General features: G+C 44.8%; 1 protein-coding gene across 1 annotated transcript in view; it reads left to right on the top strand.

Moving 5' to 3' along the window:
• The first annotated feature begins 395 nt into the window (after positions 1-395).
• Positions 396-15,268, top strand: part of WNT7B (Wnt family member 7B) — a 113,091-nt gene continuing 98,218 nt past the window's right edge. Inside the window, exon 1 of the mRNA XM_069967845.1 lies at positions 396-760. Coding sequence (XP_069823946.1) covers positions 690-760 — 71 coding nt within the window. The 5' untranslated portion in view covers positions 396-689. The remainder of the gene's footprint in view (positions 761-15,268) is intronic.

Genomic DNA, 15,268 nt, shown 5'->3' on the forward strand with positions numbered 1-15,268 from the left:
ATTACGACAGGGAATCCGTATCGGAATTTAAGCAAAAAAAAAAAGTAAAGTCGTAAAGTAAATTCGACTCTGCTACATCGCCGGTTGAAAAGAGACAGTCTAAAGTGACAGCTTGCGAGTGAGACGCGGCGTATTGTGACAGGGGATAAAAACAACACAATGCAAGGTGTGTTTGTACAGTGTAAACCGAGAATGGCGGAGACTCCGAGGTGAAAGAGACAAATGCAGGAGAAGGAGGAAAAAGAGAGAGAGCGAGTGAGAGAGACAGGCAGAGACAGAGGCGAGAGAGACAGAGGGAAGAGTGACAGGCAATGTCTCACCCTGAGATCCTCCCTCCTACCTGCTCTCACCCAGGCAGCTTGTTACCTGGAGTAGTCAGAACAAGTAGGGACACATTGGCCTCCACACTGGATGGGATGGTTCCACAGAGACGTCTCTCTGCCTCTCACTCCTTTGGGGTTAAGAGATAATCCCTCTCAATTCCACTCTTCCTACATCAAACCCCCTGCTTCTTCTTCTTCTTCTCCTCCATGGATCCGGGCAGAGCGGGCGGCTTCCACACTGCACTGTTTTTACAAGCGAACCCGCTGCTCTTTGGTTTAGAGTGAAACATGCAATTGCTGGGATATACTCGCAACCCTGAACTCATTTTTTCATAACTTTATATGGATCAGCCTTTTGTCTAGACCATGCACAGACACTCCCGGAGGTGGATTTTCTATGTGTTTCTCTGTTTCGGGATCATCTACATGAAATTAGGGTGAGTACCTGCAAAGAATTGCGTCGCCCCCTTAAAAAAATAAAATAAAAAAAATTGATGGTTGCAAAACTACAACTCCCATCATGCCCTGACAGCCGAAGGCTGTCAGGGCATGATGGGAGTTGTAGTTTTGCAAGAGCTGAAGAATTACGAAGGCTGTCAGTTCATGATGGGAGTTGTAGTTTGGCAAGAGCTGAATAATTACGAAGTTTGTCAGTTCATGATGGGAGTTGTAGTTTGGCAAGAGCGGAATAATTACGAAAGCTGTCAGTTCATGATGGGAGTTGTAGTTTTGCAAGAGCTAAAGAATTACGCTGGTTGTCAGGTCATGATGGGAGTTGTAGTTTGGCAAGAGCTGAAGAATTCCGAAGGCTTTCAGGTCATGATGGGAGTAGTAGTTTGGCAAGAGCTGGAGAATTACAAAGGCTGTCAGGTCATGATGGGAGTTGTAGTTTGGCAAGAGCTGAAGAATTACGAAGGCTGTCAGGTCATGATGGGAGTTGTAGTTTGGCAAGAGCTGAAGAATTACGAAGGCTGTCAGGTCATGATGGGAGTTGTAGTTTGGCAAGAGCTGAAGAATTACGAAGGCTGTCAGGTCATGATGGGAGTTGTAGTTTGGCAAGAGCTGAAGAATTACAAAGGCTGTCAGGTCATGATGGGAGTTGTAATAATAATAATAATAATAATAATAATAATAATAATATTTATTTCTATAGCGCCAGTTGTGGTTTTGCAAGAGCTGAAGAATTACGCCGGCTGTCAGGGCATGATGGGAGTTGTAGTTTGGCAAGAGCTGAAGAATTACGCATGCTGTCAGGTCATGATGGGAATTGTAGTTTGGCAAGAGCTAAAGAATTACACAGGCTGTCAGCTCATGGTGGGAGTTGTAGTTCTGCAAGCGGTGAAGAATTACAGATGTAGCAGAGCTGAATTTGTTGTGTCTCCTATGTTCTGCTACCTTGTTCTCCCTTGCCATTGAAGCTTACAATCTAATTTTAGGACATCAATGCACGTGGTAAGCTCGGCACTGCTACATCTAGATTGCTTTTTTTTTAGAATTCACAATATCGGCTCTGCTAGGTGGTCAATTGGGTTCTCCTACATCATATTGTTTATAGGACAAACGCATCTCTTATGCACGTGACAAGCTCAGCACTGCTACGTGTAGATTTTATAGAAGTCGGCTGGGTGGCAAACTCAGTTCTGCTACATCTGGTGCTCACCACTGCGATAGGTGACTAGCTTAGCTCGGCTACATTTGACATGTGTTTGCATACTCAGCTCTGTTATAGGACTGTTATGACCGGCTCTGGGTGGCAAACTCAGTTCTGCTACATCTGGTGCTCATCACTGTGATAGGCGACTAGCTCGGCACTGCTACATTTAGAAAAGTCAGCCTTTTACAGTTCACAAACTCAGCTGTGTTATAGGTGACTAGCACTGGTCTGCTATGTTATATTACCTTTGACAAACTCAGCTCTGCTACATCTGGTACTCATCACTGTAATAGGTGAGTAGCTCAGCTCTGCTACATCTAGAAAAGTCAGCCTTTTACTGTTCACAAACTCAGCTGTGTTATAGGTGACTAGCACTGGTCTGCTATGTTATATTACCTTTGACAAACTCAGTTCTGCTACATCTGGTACTCATCACTGTGATAGGTGACCAGCTCTGCTCTACTATAGGTGGCAAAATCGTCGAAGTAAAATTTGAAAAACTCAGCTCTGCTACATCTGAACCTCATCCCTGTGACATGTGATTAGTTGTCTTCTATGTGACAAATTCAGCAATGTTACATGTGACAAACTCAGTTCTGCTACATCTTGCACTTATCACTGTCATAGGTGACCAGCTCTGCTCCACTTGTCATGTTACACTTGACAAGCTCAGCTCTGCTACCTTTTACCCTCATCCCTGTGACATGTGATTAGTTGTCTTCTATGGGACAAATTCAGCTATGTAACATTTGACAAACTCAGCTCTGCTACATCTGGCACTCAGAGCATTGTTTCATGCATCAGACTGTGCATTTCTACCTATGACAAGCTCGGCTCTGCTATAAGGGACTAATCCGGCTATGTTACACTTGACAAACTAAATCACAAACTCATCTCTGTTTTATGGGACTAGCTCATCTGTGCTAAAGCTGACAAACACATAGTTACATGTACCAAACTGGGCACTTCTACATCTCACAGTCATGGGGTATATAGGTCTGACAAGCTGGACTGTGCTACAAACTCAGCTCTGCTATTTGTGACAAACTCAGCTGTAATACATTTGACTGGCTCATATGGCAAATTCAGCTCTGCTATATCTGACCCTGATAATTTGCTTGCTAGGTGACAAACTATGATACATTTAACAAACTCAGCTCTACTACATCTGACCCTCATCTCTGTTGTAGCCAACTAGCCCGGCTCTGCTATAGATGACAAACTCAAGTCTACTACATCTGACCCTCATCTCTGTTGTAGCCGACTAGCCCAGCTCTGCTATAGATGACAAACTCCGCTCTACTACATCTGACCCTCATCTCTGTTGTAGCCGACTAGCCCAGCTCTGCTATAGATGACAAACTCAGCTCTACTACATCTGACCCTCATCTCTGTTGTAGCCGACTAGCCCAGCTCTGCTATAGATGACAAACTCGGCAATAATCATTAGACCTGACACATCCGGCAAATTCAACCCTGCTACATCTAACGCTCAGCTCTGCTATAGATGAACATTTAACAAACTCAATTTTGCTACATGAAGAAAACTGAGGATTGATCTATAGATTGGCAAAAGGGTTCTACATTTAATAATCTGGGCCTGACGTCTGACAAACTCCTTTCTGCTACATTAGGTAAACCCACTCTGCTACATCTGACACACCTGGCTATGGTATAATTTGATAATATAAGTCAGTCCTGCTACATCTCCCCCTGTCACTTCTGTTACTTGACTAACTCAGCACCACTACATTTAGCAAGCTGGACTCGGTATAGAAGAGACACTCGTCTCTGTTCCACGTGACACAGTCAGCTCTGCTGCATCTGAGTAGCCCGGCTCTGCTCAGTCACAGCTCAGGGTGATTTCTTGGCAAACCGGAAGATGAGTAGAATGATCTGTATTCACATATGTATCTGTATGTTACAGGTGTCTGGGTCTGATCTCCCCCATAGGTGACTGCTGATCTCCCCCATAGGTGACTGCTGATCTCCCCCATAGGTGACTGCTGATCTCCCCCATAGGTGACTGCTGATCTCCCCCATAGGTGACTGCTGATCTCCCCCATAGGTGACTGCTGATCTCCCCCATAGGTGACTGCTGATCTCCCCCATAGGTGACTGCTGATCTCCCCCATAGGTGACTGCTGATCTCCCCCATAGGTGACTGCTGATCTCTCCCATAGGTGACTGCTGATCTCCCCCATAGGTGACTGCTGATCTCCCCCATAGGTGACTGCTGATCTCCCCCATAGGTGACTGCTGATCTCCTCATAGGTGACTGCTGATCTCCCCCATAGGTGACTGCTGATCTCCCCCATAGGTGACTGCTGATCTCCCCCATAGGTGACTGCTGATCTCTCCCATAGGTGACTGCTGATCTCCCCCATAGGTGACTGCTGATCTCCCCCATAGGTGACTGCTGATCTCCCCCATAGGTGACTGCTGATCTCCCCCATAGGTGACTGCTGATCTCCTCATAGGTGACTGCTGATCTCTCCCATAGGTGACTGCTGATCTCCCCCATAGGTGACTGCTGATCTCCTCATAGGTGACTGCTCATCTCCCCCATAGGTGACCGCTGATCTCTCCCATAGGTGACCGCTGATCTCCCCCATAGGTGACTGCTGATCTCCTCATAGGTGACTGCTCATCTCCCCCATAGGTGACCACTGATCTCTCCCATAGGTGACCGCTGATCTCCCCCATAGGTGACTGCTGATCTCCTCATAGGTGACTGCTGATCTCCCCCATAGGTGACTGCTGATCTCCCCTATAGGTGACTGCTGATCTCCCCTATAGGTGACTGCTGATCTCTCCCATAGGTGACTGCTGATCTCCTCATAGGTGACTGCTGATCTCCTCATAGGTGACTGCTGATCTCTCCCATAGGTGACCGCTGATCTCCCCCATAGGTGATTGCTGATCTTCCCCATAGGTGACTGCTGATCTCCCCCATAGGTGACTGCTGATCTCCCCTATAGGTGACTGCTGATCTCCCCCATAGGTGACTGCTGATCTCCCCTATAGGTGACTGCTGATCTCTCCCATAGGTGACTGCTGATCTCCCCTATAGGTGACTGCTGATCTCCCCCATAGGTGACTGCTGATCTCCTCATAGGTGACTGCTGATCTCTCCCATAGGTGACTGCTGATCTCCTCATAGGTGACTGCTGATCTCCCCTATAGGTGACCGCTGATCTCTCCCATAGGTGACTGCTGATCTCCTCATAGGTGACTGCTGATCTCTCCCATAGGTGACCGCTGATCTCCCCCATAGGTGACTGCTGATCTCCCCCATAGGTGACTGCTGATCTCTCCCATAGGTGACTGCTGATCTCCCCCATAGGTGACTGCTGATCTCCCCCATAGGTGACCGCTGATCTCTCCCATAGGTGACTGCTGATCTCCTCATAGGTGACTGCTGATCTTCCCTATAGGTGACTGCTGATCTCTCCCATAGGTGACTGCTGATCTCTCCCATAGGTGACTGCTGATCTCCCCCATAGGTGACTGCTGATCTCCCCCATAGGTGACTGCTGATCTTCCCCATAGGTGACTGCTGATCTCCCCCATAGGTGACCGCTGATCTCCCCCATAGGTGACTGCTGATCTCCCCCATAGGTGACTGCTGATCTCTCCCATAGGTGACTGCTGATCTCCCCATAGGTGACTGCTGATCTCCCCCATAGGTGACTGCTGATCTCCCCCATAGGTGACTGCTGATCTCCCCCATAGGTGACTGCTGATCTCTCCCATAGGTGACTGCTGATCTCCCCCATAGGTGACTGCTGATCTCTCCCATAGGTGACCGCTGATCTCCTCATAGGTGACCTCTGATCTCCTCCATAGGTGACCGCTGATCTCCCCCATAGGTGACTGCTGATCTCCTCATAGGTGACCACTCATCTCTCCCATAGGTGACCGCTGATCTCCCCCATAGGTGACTGCTGATCTCTCCCATAGGTGACTGCTGATCTCCCCCATAGGTGACTGCTGATCTCCTCATAGGTGACTGCTGATCTCCCCCATAGGTGACTGCTGATCTCCCCCATAGGTGACCTCTGATCTCCAATATAGGTGTCCACTGATGTTCCTCATAGGTGGCCACTTATCTCCCCAAAGGTGACCGCTAATTTCCTCTATAGGTGACCGCTGATCTCCACATAGGTGACTGCTAATCTCCCCCATAGGTGACCATTGATCTACCCCATCAGTGTCGCTGATCTCCCCCATAGGTGACCATTGATCTCCCCCATCGTGTCGCTAATCTCCCCCATATGTGACCATTGATTTCCCACATCAGTGTCGCAGATCTCTCCCATAGGTGACCATTGATCTCCCCCATCGGTGTTGCTGATCTCCCACTAAATGACCATTGATCTCCCCCATAGGTGACCATTGATCTCCCCCATCTGTGTCGCTGATCTCCCCCATAGGTGACCATTGATCTCCCCCATAGGTGACCATTGATCTCCCCCATCGGTGTTGCTGATCTCCCCCTAAATGACCATTGATCTCCCCCATAGGTGACCATTGATCTCCCCCATAGGTGACCACTGATCTCCCCTATAGGTGACCTTTGATCTCCCCCATAGGTGACCATTGATCTCCCCCATAGGTGATTGCTGATCTCCCCCATAGGTGACCATTGATCTCCCCCATAGGTGACCATTGATCTCCCCCATAGGTGATTGCTGATCTCCCCCATAGGTGACCACTGATCTCCCCCACAGGTGACCATTGATCTCCCCCATAGGTGACCATTGATCTCCACCATAGGTGATTGCTGATCTCCCCCATAGGTGACCATTGATCTCCCCCATAGGTGACCATTGATCTCCCCCATAGCTGAGCACAGTAATAATGAGTCACAGGTTGGAGATGACTGACATGGAAGCCTCAGCTCATCATCCAGGCTGCCACAAGCAGCCCCTGTCCTCTGCTGATGGCCGGGCAGCTGCGGGGTATGTGAGGTCACTGCAGCTACTCGGGTTATAGATAAGTTATACAGAGGAGCTGGCGCTCTGTCTGGGGTGAATGGAGCCGTGACCCCATACAGGAGATAGCGATGGACATTGCCTTTAAGTCTGTCTGGGCTGTCGGGAGGTCCCGGTTCTGAGCGGCCACCACCTGACGCTCTCTCCACCATGTGCTGCTCTCTCTGCCATGTGCTGCTCTCTCCACCTGACGCGCTCTCCACCATGTGCTGCTCTCTCCACCATGTGCTGCTCTCTCCACCACCTGACGCTCTCTCCACCATGTGCTGCTCTCTCCACCATGTGCTGCTCTCTCCACCACCTGATGCTCTCTCCACCATGTGCTGCTCTCTCCACCTGACGCTCTCTCCACCATGTGCTGCTCTCTCCACCACCTGACGCTCTCTCCCCCATGTGTTGCTCTCTCCACCATGTGCTGCTCTCTCCACCATGTGCTGCTCTCTCCACCATGTGCCGCTCTCTCTCCACCATGTGCCGCTCTCTCTCCGCCATGTGCCGCTCTCTCTCCGCCATGTGCTGCTCTCTCCACCATGTGCTGCTCTCTCTCTGCCATGTGCTGCTCTCTCCACCATGTGCTGCTCTCTCTCCACCATGTGCCGCTCTCTCCGCCATGTGCTGCTCTCTCTCCGTCATGTGCTGCACTCTCTCCGCCATGTGCTGCTCTCTCCACCATTTGCTGCTCTCTCCGTCATGTGCTGCTCTCTCCACCATGTGCTGCTCTCTCCACCTGACGCGCTCTCCACCATGTGCTGCTCTCTCCACCATGTGCTGCTCTCTCCACCACCTGACGCTCTCTCCACCATGTGCTGCTCTCTCCACCATGTGCTGCTCTCTCCACCACCTGATGCTCTCTCCACCATGTGCTGCTCTCTCCACCTGACGCTCTCTCCACCATGTGCTGCTCTCTCCACCACCTGACGCTCTCTCCACCATGTGCTGCTCTCTCTGCCATGTGCTGCTCTCTCCACCATGTGCTGCTCTCTCCACCATGTGCCGCTCTCTCTCCGCCATGTGCCGCTCTCTCTCCACCATGTGCTGCTCTCTCCACCATGTGCTGCTCTCTCCACCACCTGACGCTCTCTCCACCATGTGCTGCTCTCTCCACCATGTGCCGCTCTCTCCGCCATGTGCTGCTCTCTCTCCGTCATGTGCTGCACTCTCTCCGCCATGTGCTGCTCTCTCCACCATTTGCTGCTCTCTCCGTCATGTGCTGCTCTCTCCACCATGTGCTGCTCTCTCCACCATGTGCCGCTCTCTCTCCACCATGTGCTGCTCTCTCCACCATGTGCCGCTCTCTCTCTGCCATGTGCTGCTCTTTCTCCGCCATGTGCTGCTCTCTCCACCATGTTCCGCTCTCTCTGCCATGTGCTGCTCTCTCTCCGCCATGTGCTGCTCTCTCCACCATGTGCTGCTCTCTCTCCGCCATGTGCTGCTCTCTCCACCATGTGCTGCTCTCTCCACCATGTGCCGCTCTCCCTCCACCATGTGCTGCTCTCTCCACCATGTGCCGCTCTCTCTCCGCCATGTGCCGCTCTCTCTCCACCATGTGCTGCTCTCTCCACCATGTGCTGCTCTCTCTCCATGTGCTGCTCTCTCCACCATTTGCCGCTCTCTCCGCCATGTGCTGCTCACTTCGCCATGTGCTGCTCTCTCCGCCATGTGCTGCTCTCTCCACCATGTGCTGCTCTCTCCGCCATGTGCTGCTCTCTCCGCCATGTGCTGCTCTCTCCACCATGTGTCGCTCTCTCTCCGCCATGTGCTGCTCTCTCTCCACCATGTGCTGCTCTCTCCACCATGTGCTGCTCTCTCTCTGCCATGTGCCGCTCTCTCTGCCATGTGCCGCTCTCTCTGCCATGTGCCGCTCTCTCCGCCATGTGCTGCTCTCTCTCCGCCATGTGCTGCTCTCTCCACCATTTGCTGCTCTCTCCGCCATGTGCTGCTCTCTCCACCATGTGCCGCTCTCTCTCCACCATGTGCTGCTCTCTCCGCCATGTGCTGCTCTCTCCACCATGTGCTGCTCTCTCCGCCATGTGCTGCTCTCTCCGCCATGTGCTGCTCTCTCCACCATGTGTCGCTCTCTCTCCGCCATGTGCTGCTCTCTCTCCACCATGTGCTGCTCTCTCCACCATGTGCTGCTCTCTCTCTGCCATGTGCCGCTCTCTCTGCCATGTGCCGCTCTCTCTGCCATGTGCCGCTCTCTCCGCCATGTGCTGCTCTCTCTCTCCGCCATGTGCTGCTCTCTCCACCATTTGCTGCTCTCTCCCCCATGTGCTGCTCTCTCCGCCATGTGCTGCTCTCTCCGCCATGTGCTGCTCTCTCCACCATGTGCTGCTCTCTCCACCATGTGCTGCTCTCTCTCCGCCATGTGCTGCTCTCTCCGCCATGTGCTGCTCTCTCTCCGCCATGTGCTGCTCTCTCCGCCATGTGCTGCTCTCTCCACCATGTTCCGCTCTCTCCGCCTCTCTTGCCAGCTTTCCTTCCGTGGTGCCCTTATTAATATGCCGCGCTGCACCAGGCCGAGTGGATTTTCCACATTCCTGAGTTGTAGCTGAGTCTTTACCTGTTTTGTTACAAACTCTACAAGGAAAAAAACTGAAGAACGAGAGAAATCTGCCTCGTGGCTATTACTATGATTAAATGGAAGCCGAGCCGCCGCATTGCATCTGTGTCAGGTGGTCACTAGAGAGGCAGCTAGAGAGAATCCACCCAGCTGTCACCTGGACGCTCTCCAGCTCCACCTACTGGAGGACAGGCGCACTCTCCAGCTCCTTCTGCCATAGGAGACAGATAGATAGATAGATAGATAGATAGATAGATAGATAGATAGATAGGAGATAGATAGATAGATAGATAGATAGATAGATAGATAGGAGATAGATAGATAGGAGATAGATAGATAGATAGAGAGAGAGAGAGAGAGAGAGAGAGAGATAGGAGATAGATAGATAGATAGATAGATAGATAGATAGATAGATAGATAGATAGATAGATAGGAGATAGATAGATAGGAGATAGATAGATAGGAGATAGATAGATAGATAGATAGAGAGAGAGAGAGATAGGAGATAGATAGATAGATAGATAGGAGATAGATAGATAGATAGATAGATAGAGAGAGAGAGAGAGAGAGAGATAGGAGATAGATAGATAGATAGATAGATAGATAGATAGATAGGAGATAGATGATAGATAGATAGATAGATAGATAGATAGATAGATAGAGAGAGAGAGAGAGATAGGAGATAGATAGGAGATAGATGATAGATAGGAGATAGATAGATAGATAGATAGATAGATAGATAGATAGATAGATAGATAGATAGATAGATAGGAGATAGATAGATATAGATAGATAGGAGATAGATAGATGATAGGTAGATAGATAGATAGATAGATAGATAGATAGATAGGAGATAGATAGATAGGAGATAGATAGATGATAGATAGATAGATAGATAGGAGATAGATAGATAGATAGATAGATAGATAGGAGATAGATAGATAGATAGATAGATAGGAGATAGATAGATAGATAGATAGGAGATAGATAGATGATAGATAGGTAGATAGATAGATAGATAGATAGATAGATAGATAGATAGATAGATAGGAGATAGATAGATAGATAGATAGATAGATAGATAGATAGATAGATAGGAGATAGATAGGAGATAGATAGATAGAGAGAGGAGATAGATAGATAGATAGATAGATAGATAGATAGATAGATAGGAGATAGATAGATAGGAGATAGATGATAGATAGATAGATAGATAGATAGATAGATAGATAGATAGATAGGAGATAGATAGATAGATAGATAGGAGATAGATAGATAGATAGATAGATAGATAGATAGATAGGAGATAGATAGATAGATAGATAGATAGATAGGAGATAGATAGATAGATAGATAGATAGATAGATAGATAGATAGGAGATAGATAGATAGATAGATAGATAGATAGATAGGAGATCACTCTTAAACCAAAGCAAATTTTCCCATAAGAAATCACTGAAATGCAGACAATTGGTTCCACACCCCAAAAATAATGATTTTCTATTCTGAATGACATGTAGAACAGATGAAACAATGAGAAACAGCAGAATATGTGATATTATAAGTTACTGTACAGTATAGCAATCAGCATGTGGTGTATAATGTATAGTAACTGTATAACCCTGATAACACAGCAGCAGATTGTAGATACAGGATGGAACTGTAGATCCCCATAATGCCGTAGTGTAGTACAACAGGCTAGAATAGAGAAGCAGGGCTGCTGTCAGAGGTCTGTGTGGTCACATGACAGCAATGGGGAAGGGGCGTGTGTTAAGCATGGACCAATCAGGAATTGAGAATCACAGAGCTGTGCAGGAGGACAGTGACAGAAGCTTTCCTATACAGCAGTGTGTATAGCTGAGTGTGAGTGCAGGCACATCATAGCAGCAGTGTGTATAGCTGAGTGTGAGTGCAGGCACATTATAGCAGCAGTGTGTATAGCTGAGTGTGAGTGCGGGCACATTATAGCAGCAGTGTGTATAGCTGAGTTTGAGTGCAGGCACATTTTAGCAGCAGTGTGTATAGCTGAGTGTAAGTGCAGGCACATTATAGCAGCAGTGTGTATAGCTGAGTGTGAGTGCAGGCACATGATAGCAGGAATGGAGAGGAAGGGAACACAAGGGCTGACAGAGACTGCAGGAAGGAATGAGCAGGGAATAGGGTGAGCACAGTATAGCAGCACTTTCTGTCCAGGGAAAGAGGTGTTACAGCTATGAAGAGATTACCTCGACACTCCTGTCCCCTGATGTAACCCCCAGCCTAAAGTGGATCTGCTATGATTTGCAAGGTGACGGAGACTTTCTGGGTCCGAATACATGGCTGTAGACCCTGCTATGCACACCATGCCCCTCCCCCACTCCCCCTCCCACCCAGTACAGGGAGCTCTTAAACCAAAGCAATGCTCTTACACCAAGTTACAATTTTTAAAAACTGTGAGCTCTTCTGGAAAAACGCTCTTAATCCAAGTTACTCTTAAACTAAGGTAACATTGTAGATAGATAGATGATAGATAATTAGATAGATAGATAGATAGATAGATAGGAGATAGATAGATAGATAGATAGATAGATAGGAGATAGATAGATAGATAGATAGATAGATAGGAGATAGATAGATAGATAGGAGATAGATAGATAGATAGATAGATAGATAGATAGATAGATAGGAGATAGATAGATAGATAGATAGATAGATAGATAGGAGATAGATAGGAGATAGGAGATAGATAGATAGGAAATAGATAGATAGATAGATAGATAGGAGATAGATAGATAGATAGATGATAGATAGATAGATAGATAGATAGATAGATAGATAGGAGATAGATAGATAGATAGGAGATAGATAGATAGATAGATAGATAGATAGGAGATAGATAGATAGATAGATAGGAGATAGATAGAAGATAGATAGATAAATAGATAGATAGATAGATAGATAGATAGATAGGAGATAGATAGATAATAGATAGATAGATAGATAATAGATAGATAGATAGATAATAGATAGATAGATAGATAGATAGATAATAGATAGATAGATAGATAGATAGATAGATAGATAGATAGATAGGAGATAGATAGATAGATAGGAGATAGATAGATAGATAGATAGATAGATAGATAGATAGGAGATAGATAGATAGATAGATAGGAGATAGATGGATAGATAGATAGATAGGAGATAGATAGATAGATAGATAGATAGGAGATAGATAGAAGATAGATAGATAAATAGATAGATAATAGATAGATAGATAGATAGATAATAGATAGATAGATAGATAATAGATAGATAGATAGATAATAGATAGATAGATAGATAGATAGATAGATAGATAGATAATAGATAGATAGATAGATAGATAGATAGATAGATAGGAGATAGATATATCTATCTATCTGCTGTTGTATATAGTGCAATATATTAGAGGCTGCTGTATATAGAATATATTAGAGGCTGCTGTATATAGAATATATTAGAGGCTGCTGTATATATAATGTATTAGAGGCTGCTGTATATAGAATGTATTAGAGGCTGCTGTATATAGAATATATTAGAGGCAGTTGTATATAGAATATTTTGGAGGCTGCTGTATATAGAATATATTAGAGGCTGCTGTATATAGAATATATTAGAGGCTGCTGTATATAGAATATATTAGAGGCTGCTGTATATAGAATATATTAGAGGCTGCTGTATGTAGAATATATTAGAGGCTGCTGTATATAGAATATATTAGAGGCTGCTGTATATAGAATATATTAGAGGCTGCTGTATATAGAATATATTAGAGGCTGCTGTATATAGAATATATTAGAGGCTGCTGTATATAGAATATATTAGAGGCTGCGGTATATAGAATATATTAGAGGCTGCTGTATATAGAATATATTAAAGGCTGCTGTATATAATATATATTAGAGGCTGCTGTATATAGAATATATTAGAGGCTGCGGTATATAGAATATATTAGAGGCTGCTGTATATAGAATGTATTAGAGGCTGCTGTATATAGAATATATTAGAGGCTGCTGTATATAGAATGTATTAGAGGCTGCGGTATATAGAATAATGTAATAGAGGCTGCTGTATATAGAATATATTAGAGGCTGCTGTATATAGAATATATTAGAGGCTGCTGTATATAGAATAATGTAATAGAGGCTGCTGTATATAGAATATATTAGAGGCTGCTGTATATAGAATAATGTAATAGAGGCTGCTGTATATAGAATATATTAGAGGCTGCGGTATATAGAATATATTAGAGGCTGCTGTATATAGAATATATTAGAGGCTGCTGTATATAGAATATATTAGAGGCTGCTGTGTATAGAATAATGTAATAGAGGCTGCTGTATATAGAATATATTAGAGGCTGCTGTATATAGAATAATGTAATAGAGGCTGCTGTATATAGAATATATTAGAGGCTGCTGTATATAGAATGTATTAGAGGCTGCTGTATATAGAATATATTAGAGGCTGCTGTATATAGAATGTATTAGAGGCTGCGGTATATAGAATAATGTAATAGAGGCTGCTGTATATAGAATATATTAGAGGCTGCTGTATATAGAATATATTAGAGGCTGCTGTATATAGAATAATGTAATAGAGGCTGCTGTATATAGAATATATTAGAGGCTGCTGTATATAGAATAATGTAATAGAGGCTGCTGTATATAGAATATATTAGAGGCTGCTGTATATAGAATATATTAGAGGCTGCTGTGTATAGAATAATGTAATAGAGGCTGCTGTATATAGAATATATTAGAGGCAGCTGTATATAGAATATATTAGAGACTGCTGTGTATAGAATAATGTAATAGAGGCTGCTGTATATAGAATATATTAGAGGCTGCTGTATATAGAATATATTAGAGGCAGCTGTATATAGAATATATTAGAGGCTGCTGTATATAGAATATATTAGAGGCTGCTGTATATAGAATATATTAAAGGCTGCTGTATATAGAATATATTAGGGGCTGCTGTATATAGAATATATTAAAGGCTGCTGTATATAGAATAATGTAATAGAGGCTGCGGTATATAGAATATATTAGAGGCTGCTGTATATAGAATATATTAGAGGCTGCTGTATATAGAATATATTAGAGGCTGCTGTATATAGAATATATTAAAGGCTGCTGTATATAGAATATATTAGAGGCTGCTGTATATAGAATATATTAGAGGCTGCGGTATATAGAATATATTAGAGGCTGCTGTATATAGAATGTATTAGAGGCTGCTGTATATAGAATAATGTAATAGAGGCTGCTGTATATAGAATATATTAGAGGCTGCTGTGTATAGAATAATGTAATAGAGGCTGCTGTAAATAGAATATATTAGAGGCTGCTGTATATAAAATATATTAGAGGCAGCTGTATATAGAATATATTAGAGGCTGCTGTATATAGAATATATTAGAGGCTGCTGTATATAGAATATATTAAAGGCTGCTGTATATAGAATAATGTAATAGAGGCTGCGGTATATAGAATATATTAGAGGCTGCTGTATATAGAATATATTAGAGGCTGCTGTATATAGAATATATTAGAGGCTGCTGTATATAGAATAATGTAATAGAGGCTGCTGTATATAGAATATATTAGAGGCTGCTGTATATATAATGTATTAGAGGCTGCTGTATATAGAATATATTAGAGGCTGCTGTATATAGAATGTATTAGAGGCTGCTGTATATAGAATATAT

This window comes from Dendropsophus ebraccatus, chromosome 1 (assembly GCF_027789765.1).
Source record: "Dendropsophus ebraccatus isolate aDenEbr1 chromosome 1, aDenEbr1.pat, whole genome shotgun sequence".
NCBI lineage: Eukaryota > Metazoa > Chordata > Amphibia > Anura > Hylidae > Dendropsophus > Dendropsophus ebraccatus.